Source organism: Podarcis gaigeae (assembly GCF_964106915.1).
Source record: "Podarcis gaigeae genome assembly, chromosome: Z".
Classification (NCBI taxonomy): domain Eukaryota; kingdom Metazoa; phylum Chordata; class Lepidosauria; order Squamata; family Lacertidae; genus Podarcis; species Podarcis gaigeae.
In genome coordinates this window covers 18,174,474-18,194,929 of record NC_139691.1, presented here as the reverse complement: position 1 = coordinate 18,194,929, position 20,456 = coordinate 18,174,474, and the positions used below count along the sequence as shown (strand labels likewise).

Sequence of the window (20,456 nt, the reverse complement as noted above, 5' to 3'; positions counted from 1 at the left end):
TCATGAGAACGTAAGAAAAGCCTGTTGGATCAGGCCCATGTCCCATCTAGTCTAGAATCCTGTCCTAAAGGGAAACCTGCAAGCACAATTCAAGGACAAGAGCCCTCTCCTCTCCTGAGGTTTCCAAAATGGATGTTTAGAAATGTTACTGTCTCCCTCCATGTAGGCAGAGCATAGCCATTGTGGCTATCAGAAATTGATAACCTCCTTCTCCTCTGTGAACTTGTTGAATTCTAGTTTAAAGCCATCTAGGTTGGTGCCTATCACTGCCTACTGCGGAAGCAAGTTCCCCAATTTCACTATGTGCTGTGTGAAGGAGGACTTTCTTTCCTCTATTCTGAATCTTCCTACATTCAGCTTCACTGAACGCCCACAAGTTCCAGTGTCAGGAGAGGTGGGTGGGAAACCTCTCTCTATCCTCTCCCCCCTGCTGTAACATAATTTTATGAAATTCTAGCAAGTTGCCCCTTGTTTATCTCTCATCTAAGCTCCTGTCTCAGTCTGTTTTTTTCTTACCCTTTCGCCTGGAGGACCAGGGGGCCCATCACCGCCAGAGTTGCCCTTTTAATGAAGAAAAAAAAAGGACATTAGAATGAGAGGGCTACCAAGGCCAAAAGGACATAAACATCAGTTTAAACACACAACATAGATCTGGGGGGAGGGTGTCTGGAATCCCAAATACCTTGGGTCCTGGTTTTCCGGTGATGCCTCTCTGACCACGTTCTCCTCTGGGACCCTTGAGATAAGGAAGGAAACTTGTTACGGTGTGACCTGTCTGATGATGCAGAAACTGGCCCAAAAGCCAATCCCAGAGAAGCCAAGAAGCAGGAAGGGACAGGGTGGCTTACCGTTGGGCCCCGCTGTCCTCTTGGTCCAGGTTTACCAGGAGTACCCTAGAACCAGAAAAAAAGAGGTGACCTTAAATCACTTGGAACAGAGTCCCTTGGAAGGTGGTGGACTCTTCCTCATCGAAGGTGCTCAAGCAAAGGTTGGATGTCATGGCACTCTCAGGCATGGGATGTCCGGAGTGAGGAATTCACTCTTTATCATCAAAACTATACAGTTGTACCTCAGGTTACATACGCTTCAGGTTACATATGCTTCAGGTTACAGACTCCGCTAACCCAGAAATAGTGCTTCAGGTTAAGAACTTTGCTTCAGGATAAGAACAGAAATTGTGCTCCGGTGGCGCGGCAGCAGCAGGAGGCCCCATTAGCTAAAGTGGTGTTTCAGGTTAAGAACAGTTTCAGGTTAAGAACGGACCTCCGGAACGAATTAAGTACTTAATCTGAGGTACCACTGTACTTGCACGTTAGGAAAAGGCATGCCCATCAGTCGTATGTCTCTCAGCTACTTCTAGGTATGCACCCAATGAGGCAGCTGCAGCAAAAGAGAGGTCCTGCCCCTGACCTCAGCTTATGTGTTGGCCCCACCCAAGCTCCGCACAAGCAGACAAAGGTTCTGCCTGGGTGTAACCTGTTTCTGCTCCTCCTGCTTCAATCCTTTTCTGATTCCAAGAGACAGTGGAGTAGAAGAGATATGAACAGGTGGAGGAGGTATGGAAGCCCTTGACTTTACACTTGCCTGGCTGATCTCTCCCTCCTCCTGTACCTGTTCTTCACTCTCCAATCCTGCAGCTTCTCCCACCCCTGACTCTTGTCTCCTGGCAGTTATAGGCTCCCCCAGCCAAATTGACACCATCCTCTTCCCTATCTGGATTGCAAATGTTTGCAATCTACTCTGAGCAGCCAGAATGTTAATGAACATCCTGCTCCATCATATCAGTTCAGTCAAATGCTACCCGGGACAAAATGCAGACTTTCAATGGGTGAGAGGAGGGAGACCAAGATGATCCAGGGTCTGGAAACCAAGCTTTATGGGGAATGGTTGAGGGAGTTGGGTATGCTTAGCCTAAAAAAGAGGAGACTTAGAGGAGATATGATAGCCATCTTCAAATATCTAAAGGGCTGTCTAATGGAAGATGGATAAAGCTTGTTCTTGCCTGCTCCAGAGGGTAGGACCAAAACTAATGGATTCAAGTTACTAGAAAGGAGTTTCTAACTAAACATCAGGAATAACTTTTTGAAGGTAAGAGCTGTTTGACAGTGGAATGGACTCCCTCAGAAGCTGGTGGACTCTCCTTCATTTGGAGGTTTTTAAGAAGAGGTTGGCGCTGTGGGTAAAACCTCAGCCCCTAGGACTTGCCAATCGTCAGGTCAGTGGTTTGAATCCCCGCGGCGGGGTGCGCTCCCGTTGCTTGGTCCCAGAGCCTGCCAACCTAGCAGTTCGAAAGCACCCCCGGGTGCAAGTAGTTAAATAGGGACTGCTTACTAGAGGGAAGGTAAACGGCGTTTCCGTGTGCTGCGCTGGCTCGCCAGATGCAGCTTGTCACGCTGGCCACGTGACCCGGAAGTATCTTCAGACACTGCTGGCCCCCGGCCTCTTAAGCGAGATGGGCGTGCAACCCCAGAGTCGGACACGACTGGCCCGTAAGGGCAGGGGTACCTTTACCTTTACCTTTAAGAAGAGGTTGGATGGTCATCTGTCATGTCTTATATAGTTAAGATTCCTGCATTTCAGGAAATTCGACTAGATGACCCTCAGGGTTTCTTCCAACTTTGTAATTCTATGAGTTGGGCTGGGCTTCAGACAGTTGCAGTAGAGTGGTGCTTTCGCTGCTAGTTTTCCTCACTGCCTGGCATTTGAATTTGTCCCATGATTCAGCAAGGAGAGGGTGGCATTTTGTAAGACACGACTCAGTGGAATGAAAAGCTGCCAAAAACCTCCCCTATAGCAGGCTAGGGGTGTGGGGTGGGGAAGTGATTTGTGGCTAACAATCAAGGGACGAAAATTGTGCACCAGAAAAATAAGAGCAGCCGGGCTGGGGGGAGGGAGATAGAAAGTACATGGCCCCCCTCCTGTCCTCAAGTTATGTAAACTAAATTTAGATGGCACAATATTAACATGTTGAAAAGCAATTTATACCTCCTGCATTCCGATCAAGCATGCCTGTTAGAAGCAATTTGAATTTAAATGAGAGCAAAAGGGAAATTTAACGCTGTCCATGCTCTCTCATTGTAACATGGGTGCTGTTGAAGAACATGAGAGCCCTCCCCCACCCGACTGCCAGTCGGTCTCATAATTATGGAAATGGAGTTTGCTTTGCACTTGGACAAATAAACAAAAAGCCTTTTAACCAGCCCCTCAGTGTTATCCTAATCACAAGGGATCCTGGTAACGTTCCTTACGCTTTGGTTTCCCCATCCTCAGGTGTCATAAACATGCACTGAAGGAAAAAATTGGGGCTTTGGAACAGGGCAAAGAGTGATGTGGGTTTCACTACTAGATGACCCATGGGGTCCCTTCCAACTCTACAATTCTGCAATAGGAATGAGTCAAGCATTGGCATAAAAAGAAATAAAAGGCTCTTACCCTTCCTCCTTTCTCACCATTTGCTCCTGGAAACCCTGGAAATCCAATGGAGCCCTGAAGGGAGAGAAAAGAGAAAGAGCGTGTAGGAAGTCACTATGAACATTCTGTAGCTGCGAAAATAACATCACAAGGCACCCTAGCGACCAAAGAATCGCACTTCCAAGAGAAGAGAAGGAAACGAAGTTGTTGTGGAGCCCTTAACAAGTCCAAAAGAGTGAAATTCCAAGACCATTCCTTTGTTTATTTTAAACACTTATATTGACTTACATAGTTCCCCTCCTCCCCATTTTATCCTCACCAACAACCCTGTGAGGTAGATTCTTGGCCTAGTTGGGATTTGAAGCCTAGTCTACCTGGTCCTAGTCTGACACTCTAGCCACAAACCATACTGGCTCTACCCAGCACCCATCTTCTCACAAAGCAGTTTACAATCACTAAAACACATCAGATAGTGATCAGTAAAACACTATAACAAGATTATTGAATCCAGGAAACAGGAAATTATGTTCACATGTGGTGGGGCTGTAAATATGTGCAATTTCTTTGGAAAAGGGTGTTTAAGGAATTGTCAAAACTATGGGTGATGCTTTTTTCGAATGTCATCTTCACAGAGAAGAACATGATAGGTGACTTTGCCCTGTTATGAGGAAACACACTGAAAGGACACTGGAAGTGCTATGTGGAATATTACTTGACTGATACAAACAATATTATCTAGCTCTGATTCCTGCATTGCAGAGGGCTGGACTAGCTAAGCCTTGGGGTCCCTTCCAACGCTATGATTTTATGATTCTGTGAAATATATCCAGGCGAGGAACAAATCTTTCTGGTTAATTATGTCTCAAACATCAAACAAATCTGTCCCCCACCCGTCAAGCACTAAAAATAAATAATAAAACACCATGCTTTATAAAAAAAAATCAAAGAAAAACAACAACATTAACATTGCTCCAAACACACAGTATCTCTAGAGGCTGTGATAAAATATGAGAGAGAGAGAGAGAGAGGGAGAGGGAGAGGGAGAGGGAGAGGGAGAGGGGGAGGGAGAGGGAGAGAGAGAGAGAGAGAGAGAGAGAGAGAGAGAGAGATTTCTAATCAAAGCGCAGGGTATTTTTCATTTTCTTAAAAAAGAGAATTTGTGGACACCCACTCAAAATGAAAGTGAGCATGGGGTTGGCACCCCCTTTTATCCTAGAAATGGGGCCACCACTTTTATGCTACAGTGGCACTGCCTTTGTAATCATTATCCTTAATTAATTATCTAACAGTTTGCATGGAGAGTAATATGGGAGCCTGGCTTTGGTGCTCTCCTCCTTAAGACTGCTCAGAGTGGAAGCACAGAGAGGGAGGCAGTCGATGCCGGCATCAAAGGGTTTCCTCAGAGCGCCTACAGCGGCATCACCCGGGATGCTTTGATTCCTTACTCCCCTGGTACCCTGTCGGATCTCTCGTGTGCACTCCTGGCGCCTGGAGTAGCATCCCTGCTTAATAATTTAAGGTTGATGAGGCAGCTTGAATGCTACGAGCTCTCGTCTTGAAGAGGCATTTATTATGAGCGTAAATTTTCCTAGAGATTTGCAAAAGGTTTGCAGGCTCTGAAGACCTGTTTATTTAAAATTGCTTTTGTGTTTAAAACTGGGGGGTAGGGGTGGCGTAGCTAACTGCAAAGCTAAATGGAGACATAATCTTATGTCTCTGAACACAACAGGGTGAAAATCGCATTGAGGGACAACCATAGGCTTTGGAACAGCAAAAAAATTAACACCTGGGAACAGTAATGATTCAAGGATTTTGAGGATCTAAACTCAAGTCCACACATTTCGATCTAATGTCTGAGCAAACTCAAGGCTCAATATCTGAGGACTCAGACAAGGCCTCAGACACCAATATGTCTAATGGGAACGGTTGCCCGCAAAATGGCAGAAAAGTGGCAGCACTTATGCAGGCCAATAGAGACTATGATACCTACATAGACAGATATGTATCTGAAGACGGGTATCTGAAGGTATCTGAAGAAGTGTGCATGTACACGAAAGCTCATACCAATAACAAAATTAGTTGGTCTCTAAAGTGCTACTGGAAGGATTTTGTTTGTTTCGACTACGGCAGACCAACATGGCTACCTACCTGTAACTATACATAGACAGAATCTGCCATGCCCTAACGTGTGACTAGACCACAGCATTGGCACCATTTTCACAGAAATTTAAAATCCTTTCTAATTAACCCGCTCTCAAAGTGCAAATGTAGTGCTGAATCTTGCAACCACCAATCAATCTGAAATACAATTAATGCATAAGGCCATGGAGGATCGTGCCCTGAAGCTCGAGAAACTATCAGACAGAAATAGATGTATTTCCCCCCAAAAAACATAGGCCTACCCAGAGAATCAGGAAAGGAGAGGTGTGGCTCAATTTTTGGTGGATTGGATAATTACTTTGAATATAAATACCACCATGTCAATAGCAGATGTGGAGAGGGCACACAGAGTCCCTGGAGGCCGAAGCAAAATGGATGAAGCCTCACGTAATATTGTCATCTGCTTTAAGCATTATAGACTTTACCATAGTTAAAGCACTCTGTAACATCAGGGGCTTAAAATATGAAGAATCCAGCACTGCCATATTTCAAGAAATCAATCTGGTCTGGTCACTCTTGCCCAGCAACGAGATTTTCGCCCTGAAGGAGCCTGGCATTGCCTACCATTGAGGCTTTCCTTTCAATATTAGTAGCTCAGCACAGACAGTGTACGGTGGGTGACAACCAACCAGCTGAAAATATGCTAAAAGATCTTCAACTTTCAACATCGGTTAACATAGCTGATGGTGCCCTCCCACAACTTAGGAAAAGGCAATCTCCCCTGGAATGTCAAGATAAATAAGAAAAACAGGACACCACATGCTTGAGCACAATACTGTCTGTTTTATTCACCTATCAAGAGTGCAGTTATCCAGTGTCAAAATATTAGAGGTACTTGTATTTGTATCTATCATCCTGTCATGGGAATTTAAGGCTTGGAGTAAAGCTGATGGCCCCTGCTTGCTCCCATGTTTGCCTGGGAATTTGTGTGGTAGATCTCCACTGCTCATGTGATTCTGCACAAGTGGAGCTTTCTGCTCCCAAGGCAGCTAAAGGTTGCATGTTTGGCAAGGTTGGTTCTGTATCATACCAATTATGATAGTCCGGTGTTTGACGAAAGCCTCCAGGAAGGGCCATTGATACTTTGGCAATTGGTAAAATCTTCCAAAAATATTATACTTTCCTGTACTCATCCTGACAATCCTTCACATTCCTCTCTAGAGCTTTATCTCTCTCAAGTGTGCCTTTTGTCGGAGGTGCACAGGGATTATTTGAATCAACCAATATCCCAATAGGAAGTACAGGAAGCAATAAAAAGACTAACATTGGGCAAATCACCAGGACCAGAACGCTCCTCATGGGAATATTATGCACAGGCAAACTCCGACCCTCCAGATGTTTTGAGACTACAATTCCCATCATCCCTGACCACTGGTCCTGTTAGCTAGGGATGATGGGAATTGTAGTTCCAAAACATCTGGAGAGCCGGAGATTGCCTATGCCTGTTATAAGGCATTTGAAATGGAGCTCTCACTCTGGTAAATTAGACTATTTAGTTCCATTTTAGATTGAAGTGAAATTCCCCAAACACGGTGAACCTCAGTATTGACCCTATTGCTGAAACCAGGGACTCTTATAGACCTATTGCTCTTATTAACGTTGCAAAACTTTTCACGGCAGTAATGGCTGAAAAGATTAATAATTTTATTGGACAATATATTTCAACTGGCCAAACTGGCTCTATCCCATACAGGAATATATGAGACAGTAAGGAGAATCCTTATTGTTATTCATGAGCTCCACACACAAAACTCCTCTGGAACTTTAATTTCTCTCGATGCCTTCAAAATCTTTGACAGAATTCAATGGCACTTTAAAAAAATATTTATTATCTAAATGACAATTTGGTAAGCAATTCCTGCATACAATCAATCAATTTTACCTACAGTCTAAGACCATCATTACAGTAAATGGGTATGACACCAAACCCATCCACCTCAATAGGGGCACTTTTCAAGGTCGCCACTGCTCTTTGTAGTGGTGATAGAGGTGCTTGCCATTCATTTGCGGGCAGATGCAACTATTTAGAGTGTGAAAATTAGAAATATTGAGCACAAAATCAGTATGTTCACTGATGACACTGGTTAATTTTCTGACTCTCTTAATGCACTCCAACCACTCAAAACACAATTGAATACATTTCATGCAGCTGTGGGACTGGAAATAAATTATGCAAAATCTGCCATTCTTCCAATTAACTTACCCACAATGACTTTTGAACAACTAATATCACAATCAGAATTTAGTATTGCTCACGGTGCCTTTAAATATATTGGCATTAATTTAACATCAGATCTTAAGCAGCTTAGCTGCAGAAACTATAAAACTCGCTCAAAGATATTTCCCAAGAATTGGTGAAATGGAAGCATTCAAATCTCAGTTGGCTTGGCAGGATAGCTGTGATTAAAATGTCTATTCTTCTAAAGTTCTCATATTTTTTTTCAGGTTTTGCTCATCTGTATTCTCTCTTCTCTGCTTAAAAATGGCAATGAAAGCTAATTCTATTTGTCTCATTCAGGGGGAAAAATCTAGAATAAATTATGAAATGTCATAATAAGGGACGTCTTAGAGCATTTCAGATTAAATCTCAGATCCCCTTGATTAGGGAACAAAATGACATTACATGGGTGCACATTGAGGCCCCTCCCCCTTCACCATGAGTAGGGGCACTTCCTTTCCTAAAACTATCCCGGACAGAGTGGAGAAAGATCCATACTCCATTTTTAAAGGCTGCTGGAATGGAGGGACTAGGACTTAGTTCTGGCCCCCAAGCTCTCACCATTGGCTCCACTGCTAGACCATACATCATTCCGACAGGAGGATAAATTCGGACAATTTAAAAAGAAACTTGAGAAGAGAGGCATCTATCAGATACAAGACCTTCTTCCTAGAGGTATAGCAATCTCTGAAACTTTCTAATGTGAGCATCCCAAACAGATAATTCTTCACAAACAAAACAAGGCTTACCTTGGGGCCAAGTCTCCCAGGGTATCCCGGTAACCCAGGAACGCCAAGCTTGCCCTGTAAAAACAAACCAATATTTAAGAAATGAAGAGAACAGGTTTCATTTGGGTAACTCTATATTTAACTTAACTCCAGAATTAACCTTTATGCTTACACAATACCAAAAACGGACTTGTATCTATCATTCGTCTTATTCAGAACAGGGTGGTGCAGTTGTACCCAGTGCAAGCCTTGCTCAGAGTAGATCCACTGAATTTAATGGACATGAGTGCCTTAGAGCCATTAATTTCAATGGGTCCGCTCTGAGTAGGACAAATAGACCCATTAAAATTAAAAGACCTGACTAACCTTGGTTTGTTAGTTTCAGTTCATTTGCTTTGACTAAAACTGTGACACAGCTCAAGTATTTTTGGGGTGGGAAGGAATCCCTAGCTTTGGGACATGATTCAAAATGAAGACTAGGCCAGCACTGGATGGCTGAATGATGGGCAGCCCTTTCTCTATCCGACTTCATGGTTCCAGGGTAATCCAAGAAATGGTAACAGTAATAACAGAATAGGCTTTGATCCACCCCTGGTCTCCTGAATCCAGAGAGTCCTGTTCAGACAAGATACTGCCAGTGGCATCAGTAAAATGGCCAGGTAGGAACTGGTATATCTCTTAACTAGCAGGAAGTCTGATTGGAACAGACACAGATGCTGTGGAATAAATCCTAAATTCTGACTGTTCAAAACCCTATCACAGAGCTTTCCAAACTATGTGTCATAGGAGTGTCGTGCAAATGCTCCCCACACTCCTCCGAGAGCTGGAAAGGGGTTAGTTTAATCTCCGGTTTGCTAGTAAAACTGGACTACAGTGTCACAAAATGATGCATGTCTAAAAAGTGTGCCACCAACATGAAAAGTCTGGAAAGCTCTGCTCTATCATAACTCATCACATGTTCCCCAATACCATTCACATAGTGCTCTTACTTTTTCTCCAGCAGGGCCCAGAGGACCAGGGTCGCCGTTGGGGCCTCCGCGACCCTTTGGCCCTTCAGGGCCATCTTCGCCTCGTGGACCTGGGGGTCCGATTTCCCCCTGTCAAGAATCAGAAAAGAGATGAATTTCTTGATCCTTTACAAAGCCCATCTCACACTCACCATTAAGCTACAGGTTAATTTTTAAGGGTGATGTTAAACAGAATTGCAAAACAACAACATCCCAACTTCTTTCCAGAGCAGAACTCAAGGCAGCTTACAGATAAAAATACAAAACACATATAAAATACAAAAAGCGTTAAAAGCAAATATCAAAATTAAGCAGTAATTAAACTTTAACACAATTAAAACAATATAAAAATATCTATCAACAAAATATACTTCCTATTTTCCAACTTTCAGGCCTTGTCTGAAGAAGGGAGTGTCAGATTCTGTCACTGTCTAGAGAAAAACTGTCCCTTCCTGGAGGATCTGTATACCTTAAGATGAATTTCAGAAGCAGGCAGGAAGTGAAAGCTTATGTCTCTGAAACACTCTGGAACGCCTCGTTCTTGCAGGCAGAAGGGGTTATTCTAGGGTAGCAGCTCTGGGATCTAATCCCAGTGGCAACCTCAGTATCACGACCAGCTTTGAAGACCATGTTTACAAAAAAACCCTCACCCTGTCTCCTTTGATGCCCATGTCGCCCTTGAAACCTGGGAAGCCATCTTCACCCTGGATGAGGACAAATCATTATCATCATTATGATTAATTACCTGTTCTTCACCCCAAGGTCCCATAACAGGTGACAACTTTAAAATACAATATTAAGAACAATTAAAAATGACTTACAAAAGTAAGGTGGACCCTAAAAATATACACCTCAAGTGCCAAAAGGCAGGGAAAAGAGGTGCATCTTCAGCATCCTCCAGAAGCTAAGCAATGAAGGTGCCAGGCACACCTCTGTGGGGAGGGACTTCCATAGCTTAGAGGCCACCACAGAAAAGGCTCCTCCCTTGGGCCACCCCAGCAACTGAGAGTGGAGGAACTACCAAGAGGCATCCCCTCTGCTGATCTCAGCACCTGAGAGGGTCTGTAGGAAAGGAGGATGCCTTTCAGATATTTGGGGCTTTAAATATCAGTGTGAGCACCTTTCACTGGACCTGGAAATGACCCCCCAATAAGCTACTGAGGAACCCCAATGTTCTTTTTATTAAACCCACTTCTCAGGAGAAGTGATTCTCTGCCCCCCATCTCCTCAAAGAGGCTTTTATCTCCCACACAGAGGTAAGGCAGGTAATATTTCGGTCCAGCGGGAAGAAAGGAAGGCCTCGTTTCCACAGCAACCAGGTCCTGCCTGGGGCAAAGGAGGACCAGCTAATACTGTGATGATAAAAAAAACAGCAACAACATAGCAGTGTGCCCCTCCTCACTCTCCCACCTCCCAGAAATAAGCTTCTGTAGTGTGTAAGGCTATGTTTTCTCAGAGGGAAACCTTTGGTCTGAACAATATATCCGATCAATTTCTGTGTAGGAACCTTGTCGAAGGCTCCCTACCATTGTCTACCCCCCCAACTAAAAAACCCAGGGGTGCCCTCTGTCTGTTCAAGCTCCTGAAGGCAGGTCTGTCAGTTCAACTGATATAAATACCAGGAACTTGCCGGCACTCCAGCAACAAATTATTTTCATCGAGGCCATCTCGCGCCAGTCTTTTCAGAGAGAGCTCGAGGACAGCACTAATATTTCTTCCAGGTTTTAACCGCAGACTTCCAATCGATAGTGTATCAAGTCCTAAAGCAAGCCTGTCAGGTGCTAAAATGCGGATGTGGTAATGAAAAAACAACATGGGGGAGTGGGTTTGAGGAGGCTGCTGGTAGCTGGGCTTCCTGCTTATAATTGTCAGATTTCCCTGTGATGGACTATGGGCATGAACAAAGGGAAAAGTGAGGGGGATTTAAAGCTTGGACCAGGCTGGAATATTACACAGCCTCTGCTCATCCTTCGGGAGAACATAACCGTGTACCTGAAAATATACAGAAAGCCTCCTTGTCAAAAAAGCCTTTAAACACAGCATTTTAATAGATGCTGGTGCTGCTGCCTCTGGCTGTTAAGTCCTTTGCACATGCCAAATTCCCAGGGAATCTCCTAAGCTCGTTCTGCAAACGGCATCACTCAGAAACATCTATAGCTGTAATTGGGACTGTCGCATCGTTGTGTGTGTGCGTGTGCGCGTGTGTGTGTGTGTGGTTTCCGCTCTGCAAAGAGAAAATATGAAAAGGAAACCTCTGTGTGTTAAGACCTCCAGGTTCCATAGCAAGGAAATTCTGCATCGAGGGTTATCATGCAAATTAATCACAGAAGTCTGCATTTAGGGATACAGGCATTGCAAAAGTTCCCCCTCCTCCACAATTTGGGTTTGTTTTTTTATTACCAAGGAATAGGGAAGACTGTCAATCAGGGATGGGGAAGCTTTTTTTGGCACGAGGGCCACATTCTGCTATGGCCAGCCTTCTGGGGTCCATGTCCTAGAGAGAGTGTCATTTAACTAATGGGCATTTACTCACCTTCTCCCCCTTGGTTCCTTTCAAGCCACGGATGCCGTCAGCTCCCTTTGTGGGGGTGGGGAGGGGGAGAGAAACAACATCAAAATAAATTAGTAAGGTCTGGCACAGAGAGGATGGAGGTGGGGCAAGAAACATGACTTGTTCATTAGTGATGGTTTAAAACTCCTAGTGAACACAGGAAGCTGCCTTATATGGTGTCAAAACATTGTCCTTTCTTGCTCAGGATGGTTTATATTCCCAGAGATTTCAGGCAATGGAAACTGCTCCCACTGAACAATGGCCATTCCCCTAAAACATGGGTAGGCAAACTAAGGCCTGGGGCCCAGATCCAGCCCAATCACCTTCTAAATCCCACCTGTGGATGGTCCAGGAATCAGTGTGTTTTTACATGAGTAAAATGTGTCCTTTTATTTAAAATGCATCTCTGGGTTATTTGTGGGGCCTACCGTTTTTACATGTGTAGAATGTGTGCTTTTATTTAAAATGCATCTCTGGGTTATTTGTGGGGCATAGGAATTCGTTCTATTCCCCCCTTCAAAATATAGTCCTGCCCCCCACCAGGTCTGAGGGACAGTGGACCAGGCCCCTACTGAAAAAGTTTGCTGACCCCTGTGCCTAAAAATATATATATTAATAGTTCTCAAGGTTTAATTATTTATTGCATTTCTACCCCACCTTTTCTTCCTGTGAGGTGGCTTAGACTGAGAGGCAGTGACTGGCCCACGGGCACTTAGTGAGCTGCGTGGCTAAGTGGGGATTTGAGGCCTGGTCTCCTAGGCTCTCTAACCACTACACCACTACTGGCTGTGAACAGTTGAATTTAACAGGAAGCTATCTTCTTCTGAGTAAGGCCACATGCCCTTCTAGCTCAGTACTATTCACACTAACTGGCAGTAGCTCTCCAGGGTTTCCCAGCCCAATCTGCAGATGCCAGGTATTGAAACTGGAACCTACATGCAAGGCAGCTGCTCTATTGATTAGCTGTGGGTGTTTCTGATGAACATAGGAAGCTGCCTTCTACTGAGTCCTTCCATTGGTCCATCTAGTGTAGTGTTGTCTACACAGGCTCTCTAGGTTTACTGACAGAGGGCATTCCCAGCCCTAGGTAGAGAGGCTGGGGATTGAAACTGAGACCTTCTGCATGCAAAGCATATCCTTTGCCACTGAGCTATGGTCCTCCACCATGAAGAGGAGGGAGTATTTGACATGAATTTGACATTCTCTTCACATAGCATCAGGCTACAGGGTAATCTGCTCTAATTGTATATTTTATCTTTATGAACGCTGTTTTTATAGTGTTATGCGAGCTGGTCTTTGACCATAATAAATTATCTACACATCTACAGGGTAGCTGAAAGAGATAGTCAATTTCATGGAAAACGACAGCAAAATCAACGGGTCTACTCTGAGTAGGATACAACTAAAAGTATCCAAGATAATACAACAAAACAAAACATATTGGGCAATATTTCAACTGCTGAAAACATACATCAAGAGAAGCAAACATTCACACGCAGAGAGAGGAAGGGCTTGGTCTTTTGGAAAAAAAGATGCCCTAAAAGTCAGTTGAAGAAACGGGTTGTATATTTTCCCACTCTGTACTCAAGAAAGATTTTTAAAAGGCAGAGCATTAATTGAAATTGAAGGAAGGGTGTAGAATAATTCTACTTGAACCCATGGGATCTCCAGTGAATCATTAAGAATATGCATTATTTGTTTAACCTGAAATGTATTAGAATATAATTTAAGATTAGGCACTCCTGTTCTTACTTTGTGATTGAGCAATATAAAGTTTGGATAGTTGTGCTACTTCACTTACCAATTTGCTTAGGAAGTTGAGGTGATCTTTAATATGTTTTAGTATATTAATACTAAACAATAAAATCAATAAAAAATCACAACCACACTTTAAAACATACAAAAGTATGGTTGTGGTTTTTTCCTTGGTTTTATTGTTTTATCTTTTTCTAATCTGCTTTGAGGGTATTTTTAACGATCAAATGGCATATAACTCGTATGACATAAATAAATAATAAATAATAATTGACCAGATGCAAAATATGAGAAAAATGTGACTTAAAAACAAGGCAAATGCAAACTGAATAACAAAACAAATTAACAGCAGTTAGGGACTAAACAAGTGGCAGGTTGTTTGTTTTTTGAAATAATTTTTTATTAAAGATTTCCATGAACTACAAAGAACAGTCCACACAATAGAAGACTGGGAACCTCAGGATTTAAAACTAGAAGATCAGGAGACATGAGATTTAAAATGAGAAGACTGGGAATCATGGGATTTATAATGACTAAATTGGGAACCAGAAGATTGCACTCCCTCCCATGGGCATAGCCAGGATTTGGGGCGGGTGGGGGGGGGGAGAGAGAGAGAGAAGGACACCTACTTTTCATCATCCTCTGTCCGGCTGTCTGGCAGATTCAGAATGAATTGTCTCAACAACAGTTGTTTTAAATTACTTTCTTTTGACCCTAAGTGCTCAGAAAAATCTGTCAAATACCTTTATACAATTTCTATTCTTAGTTAAGTATACGTATTTTTATTTACTTGATTTGGTAGGGGGGGCAGATCTCTCCCCCCGTGCCCCCCTCTCCTGCTGCCTCCTCTCTCCCTCCAGTTTCTCCTGCTGCCCTCAGCCAGCTTTTCTTCCAAGATTTGAAGCCAGAATCTGAGGCTGCTTCCATAGCTAAGAGGAAACCTCCTTAGCCATCTCCATTGTACATACAGATTCTTTTAAACACTTTTCTCTTTCTGAATTATTTAACCCCTTTATTTAATATAATAATAAGAAAAAGGGGGTTCAAGCTGTGATCTGTATTAGGTAGGTGAGTTTCTTCCACTCATAATTTACACCTCTCTCTCTAAGGCAGATCAAAGAGACTTGCATTAAGGAGAAGTTGGGGGAGACTCAATTGGCCAAACCCCCTCTTGTGGCACAAATGTGTCATGCCTGCCATTAGAATCAAGCAAACACTACAAAGGTAAGAGAATCCTTGTTTATTTGGCTGCCAATTGCAACTAAGGTCCATACCAAATCAGGCCAGTGGCATATCTAGCTTTGCATTGTCATCACTGACTGGCAGCAGTGGCTATCCAAGATTTCAAGGAAGGGACACTCCGAACCCTACCTAGCAATGCACTTGGGGATTGAATACAGGACCTTCTGTATATAAAGCAGATGTTCTACCACTGGGCTATGGACCTTTTCCTAAACATAAGGTATTCTAGTCCTCATGATTCTGAATTAAATGGGAAGCTGGAGGCCATCTTATATCAAGTCAAATTCTCTGCTCCATCTATCTCAGTGTTGTCTACACAGACAGGCAGAGCTCTGATCCATCTAATTCAGTGTTGTCTACACGGACAGGCAGAGCCATAGCTCTCTCTCTCTCTCTCTCTCTCTCTCTCTCTCTGTGTGTGTGTGTGTGTAGCCAGGTTTTTTGCCCCAGGTGAAATCTCCAGAGGGCTGCCATTGAGGCTCTCAGCCTGTGTGTGTGTGTGTGTGTGTGTGTGTGCGCGCGCGCAAATGTGCAAACGTGGGTCTTTGAGCCACGTGAAAGATTTACCCCTGCTGATAGGCATCAGCTCTCCATGGTTTCAGGCAGGAGGTGTTTCCCAAGCTTACCTGAAGATGCCATTGGAGATTGAACCTGGGACTTGCAAGCAAAACATTGCTCTGCCATTGAACCATGGCCCAAAAGACTTTGATACAACCCCATTGCCTGAATTAGCAGCCAATTCCTAACACTACTCCAACTAATGCCTACTTGATGTTTCTTGTGCCCTTTGGGTAGAGGCCCAAGAAAGAGGGGCGGGGAGGGAGGGAGAAGGAGAGAGCGAGCGAGCTTTGGAATCTCATCCACAGGCAAGCTCAGTGTACATTTTAACATGTATTTCAACAATCTTGCCAGCTTCTCTAGGGATTGGCTTGAAGGGTGGGAGTGGGGAGCTTGCTTGGCATAGAATGTAGTCAATATTAATAGATTTGAAAGCCTACAAAATTCTTAGCTGGCTGTTGCGGCGCCAAGAAAGGTGAGGAAGGTAAAGGCTGCAAGAAGGGGCTCTGTCTAGGGAGCATCATCAAGCCAATAGCAGACAGGAAGGAGGCATCTGCCGTTCCTTGGGAAAGTCCAGTGGGAGGAAAAAGGATCAGTCAGTCAGAAATTATTCTTCCTGGATTCCAAAGTTTCAAATCCTTGGTCTTATTGCTTTAAGTGGATGAGATGCATTAGTAATAGGAGCTCTCTAAGGTACTGTTGCATACATATGTTGTTGTTTTTTAAAAAAATAATAATAATATCAAAATGCAGTGCAGAGCACTGCCCATCTTAAGAACCTAAGATGATCCCTGAAGATGGATCAGGCCAATGGCCCATCTAGTCCAGCATCCTCTTCTTACAGTGGCCAAGCAGAAATCTGTAGGAAGCCCTCAAGCAGCACCTGAGCATAAGAGCCCTCTCCTCTCCTGTGGCCACCCTATGCAAGAGCTGCTATTTCTCAACTTCTCTCATGGAGGATAAGGCTATCAATGGCTAGTAACCACAATGGCTATGCTTCACCTCCATGGTCAAAGGTGGCAAACGCTTCTGAGTACCAGTTGTGGAAACCAAAGGAGTGGAGAATGCTCTGGTGCTTGGATGCTTGAGGGCTTTCCTTTAGGGCATTTTAAGTTGTTAAATAAAATAACAGGTGAATTAATGTGCAAAACTTAGTTGGGTAGTTGGAGTAGGAGTACTCCACCTATGTGACTAGGTTGTCCCAGCCACTCTGGGTGGTTACAACCCTTGGTTGTCCCTGACCATTGGCCATGCTACCTTCTGAGGCTGATGAGAGTTGGAATTCAACAACACTGGGAGGCCAAAGGTTCTCTTTCCAGCTGCTTTTGAACATACCTGCTGCTGACCAGATGCACCCCATATGCTGGATCAGGCCAATGGCCCATCTAGTCCAGCCTTCTGGTCTCACCATGGCCAACCAGTTGCATCAATGGCAAACCCGTAAGCAGGCCCTGAGTGCAAGAGCCCTCTTCAGTTGTGTCCCCCATTGTCTGGTACTCAAAAGGTGACTGCCCCTGAGCATGGGGGTTCTGCTATCACAGTAGTTGTCTAAGGAGAGTCCTGCTGGATCAGGCCAAAGGCCCATCTAGTCCAGCATCCTGTCCTCTCAGTGGCCCACCTGATGGCCCAAAGGAAAACAACCAGCAGGATCCGAACACAAGAGCACTCTTGCCTCCTTTGGTTTCCAGAAGCTGGTTTGCAACACCATTGCAACGCACTCTCTTGCTTTTACCCAATACATTTTCTCTTATTGAGACTTTGGGTTTTTGTTTTGCTTTTTTGCACGATCAGCTCTCGTCAAGGAGCTTGCCTCATCCCTCAGGTGGCAGGAAAGAAATTTCTGATCAAACGGAAAGGAAGATCAAATTATGCGTTGTGCCGGTTCAGAGGAAGGGTGCCCTTCCCCCCACTCAGAAGGCAGCTTCTTTCGTAAGCAATTGGCGGTCTGCTCTTTTCACCAAGAGAAAAATAAACCAAATGAATTTAAAAAATAGGGGCCAGGCCAGGGGGCGGGGGTGGTATTAGGGTTGCCTTCGCTGAGGATACAACATTTTGTGAAAACATTCCTATTTGCTGGGCAAGCAAAAGACCAACCATTGTGCTAAGAGGGTTGCTGTTTTTAAAAGGAAATAACTGGGGAAAAAATACAGAAAAGATTAATCTAAGTTAATTTTCAAGACCTTGTGTTGTTGTTGTTGTTGTTTAGGTAGGTGGTTATAGGCAGAGGTCTTTCCCAGCCATACCTGGAGAAACATTTTTCACCACAGAATGGTGGACTAAGATGGGCCATTGGTCAAATTCAACAAAGCTCTCCTTAGGTGTGAACTAGGTCTCTATGACAAGACCTGCAATGCATCACAAAGGCATCTTCAAGCACTCCTGTTTAACTCCAGTTTCTCAGCACCAATTCTCATGTTATGTGACCAGATGGTAGTGATGATGCATGGGGCGGGAACACCCATTTTTTTCACTCGGGTCGCAAAAGATTTCTTCCAGTGCTCATTCAACCTTCTGTGCTTCGGTCAGAAGGGGAATGTTTTGCTTTCCAGGGGCATCTCTGTATTCAGCAGAACCAAAAGGTTTGTTTCCCTCCACTTTCTTACCTTTACACCACGAGGGCCAGGATATCCAATTGGGCCCTGGGGGCCAGCTGGACCCTACGATTAAAACAAAAAGAGATTTTTCTGGTTTTATTCAGCAGTGCTAATTCTCATTCTCTCACCCCACCCAGAGAAAACATCCTTTCAGCTCTCAAGAATCCCAAACAAAGGAGAGTTCCTGCCCTACCTAGAAATACTATTGGGGATTGAACCTGGGACAGTTTGCATATAAAACAGGGGCTCTACTGCTGATCTGTGTCCCTTCCCATAGAAATAAAGCAAGATTCTAGTCCTCATAGTTTTGAATTTTCTGAAGGGCTAATTTAAATAGCAACACAAGAAGCTGCCTTATTCCTATTCAGTATCGCCTACAATGGCAGTGCCTCTCTACGGTTTTGTTTCTCTGCCATGTCTTGCGATGCTAATGAGGACTAAAACTGGGACCTTCTGCATGCAAGGCAGGAGCTCTACCCACTCAGCCAGGGCCCTTTGAAATCTATCTCTGTGAATTTTGTTCACAACATAGCTCTCTATGATTCACTTTTCAAACTGACTTCCAGCTGTGTTGTGTGGGTGGGTGTTGGTGTGGGTGTTGGTGTTTTAAAAGCACAGTTCATAAATTAATGATTTCTCAACAACAGAAGTCCCTGCTGACCCCTTTAAAAGTATTCTGGGCGTTCTTTTTTTAAACAAGAAAATGTTCTGGTGGCGCTATGCATTTGTCTTCTGCATTCTTGTTCTTAAGGAATTATTTTAGGCCGATTTGCTGCACCAACAGAGGCTTCCCACAGTAACACTCTCTTCCTCTTTGGGCAGGGGTGTGTGTGTGTGGATGTGTGTGGGTGTTTGCATGACTGAGTGAGTGAAAGTTTGTGTGTGTGGCAGATAAAACGTGTGTGAGAGAAAGAGAGAGAGAGAGAGAGAGGGTGTGTGAGGGAAAGTGTGTATGAGTTTGTGAGAAAATGGGGGGGGGGGGAGAGAGGGAGAGAGAAACAGACAGACAAAGTATGTGTGTCAGTGTATTTCTCCAGCTTCGCCTCCTCACCCCTCATGCCCCTGTCCTCGTTGCTTCCCCTCCCTCCATTCAATGTAAAAATATGTATTTTTACACATTATTTGACATGGTTTCTACTTTGGCTCCAGTTCTCCCTCAGACTGAAGAAAGGAGGTGCCTGCTGCCTCTCTCCTCTCCACCCCCAACCAGCCCACACCGTCACCCCCCAGGTGTCTCCATCATCTCATATCCAAGTCAACGAGAACAGCCTTAGGTGGGCAGCTTTTGCTCCGAGGTCAAGACAGCCTGTCCTGCAATCTGCAGAGAATGTGGCAGCCTCTCCCATCCCAGGGACACCTGCGGACTCCCTGCCATTTGCTAAATGACTTCCAGCCCTGCCAGTGACTTCCATGATGGATGAGCCTGCTTGAGGATTCTGTGGGCGCATACGCTTTGCAGATTCCTGTCCTTGTGAGCAGCCAAGATGGGGACAGGATGCCCTCCGAGTGAAGTCGCAGCTGCAATTTCTTCATGGCTCTCTCTCTCTCTCTTTCAGTCCCAAGGCAAGGCTGCTCTGAACTTCAATCAGCTCAGCAAACACACACCCATAATGAAATACTTTGGAAATAAATGGATGGGGTGTGGAGACTGGCCAGCCAAATAATTGAAGTCCCTGAGCAAAGCTTTCTAAATTATGGTCAACCCTTATGCTGGAGAGGAGGGAGCTAAACCATAGAATCATAGAGTTGGAAGGGTCCAAAGAGTCATCTAGACCAACCCCCTGTTACCTGCTTGTGCTAAGGTGCAGCAGCTGGCAGAGGGAGGGAAAGAGACCCATGGCCTCAACAGAGACTACTGAGAGGCCTTTATGTTGCTCTAAGGCTAGGGGGCACCTCCCTGTAGCCTTAAAATGGAAAGGGATGAGTGGAATACTCCCTTCCCTCTTCTCCCTTGTGTTCTTTCACTCTGTTGGGGCTCATTAGGAGACCTCTCCATCCATTCTGCTTAAGGCAGGGGTGGGGAACTCATAGCCCTCCAGATGTGGTTGGACTCCATCATTAGTTGTCAGTCCTGCACTGAAGGTGGTTGGATTAGATGGTCCTTCCAACTCTATGATCCTAAGATTCTATTCTTAGATTCTATTCTTCTTATGCTCATGTGTTCCAGTTTAATGAGAGAGGGAGAAACAGGCCTTTCTACTCAGAAAGCTGACTTAGTCTGCTGTGGAAGCA

General features: G+C 44.4%; 1 protein-coding gene across 3 annotated transcripts in view; it reads right to left on the bottom strand.

Annotated features, from left to right (window-relative positions):
• Positions 1 to 20,456, bottom strand: part of COL5A1 (collagen type V alpha 1 chain) — a 177,036-nt gene that overhangs the window by 43,022 nt on the left and 113,558 nt on the right. For all 3 annotated transcript variants that reach the window (XM_083722005.1, XM_083722007.1, XM_083722006.1), the window contains exons 27-35: positions 18,234 to 18,287; positions 12,058 to 12,102; positions 10,175 to 10,228; positions 9,507 to 9,614; positions 8,539 to 8,592; positions 3,433 to 3,486; positions 849 to 893; positions 683 to 736; positions 517 to 561 (exon numbers count right to left, since the gene is read on the bottom strand). In XM_083722005.1, the coding sequence (XP_083578131.1) occupies positions 517 to 561; positions 683 to 736; positions 849 to 893; positions 3,433 to 3,486; positions 8,539 to 8,592; positions 9,507 to 9,614; positions 10,175 to 10,228; positions 12,058 to 12,102; positions 18,234 to 18,287 (513 nt within the window). The remainder of the gene's footprint in view (positions 1 to 516; positions 562 to 682; positions 737 to 848; positions 894 to 3,432; positions 3,487 to 8,538; positions 8,593 to 9,506; positions 9,615 to 10,174; positions 10,229 to 12,057; positions 12,103 to 18,233; positions 18,288 to 20,456) is intronic.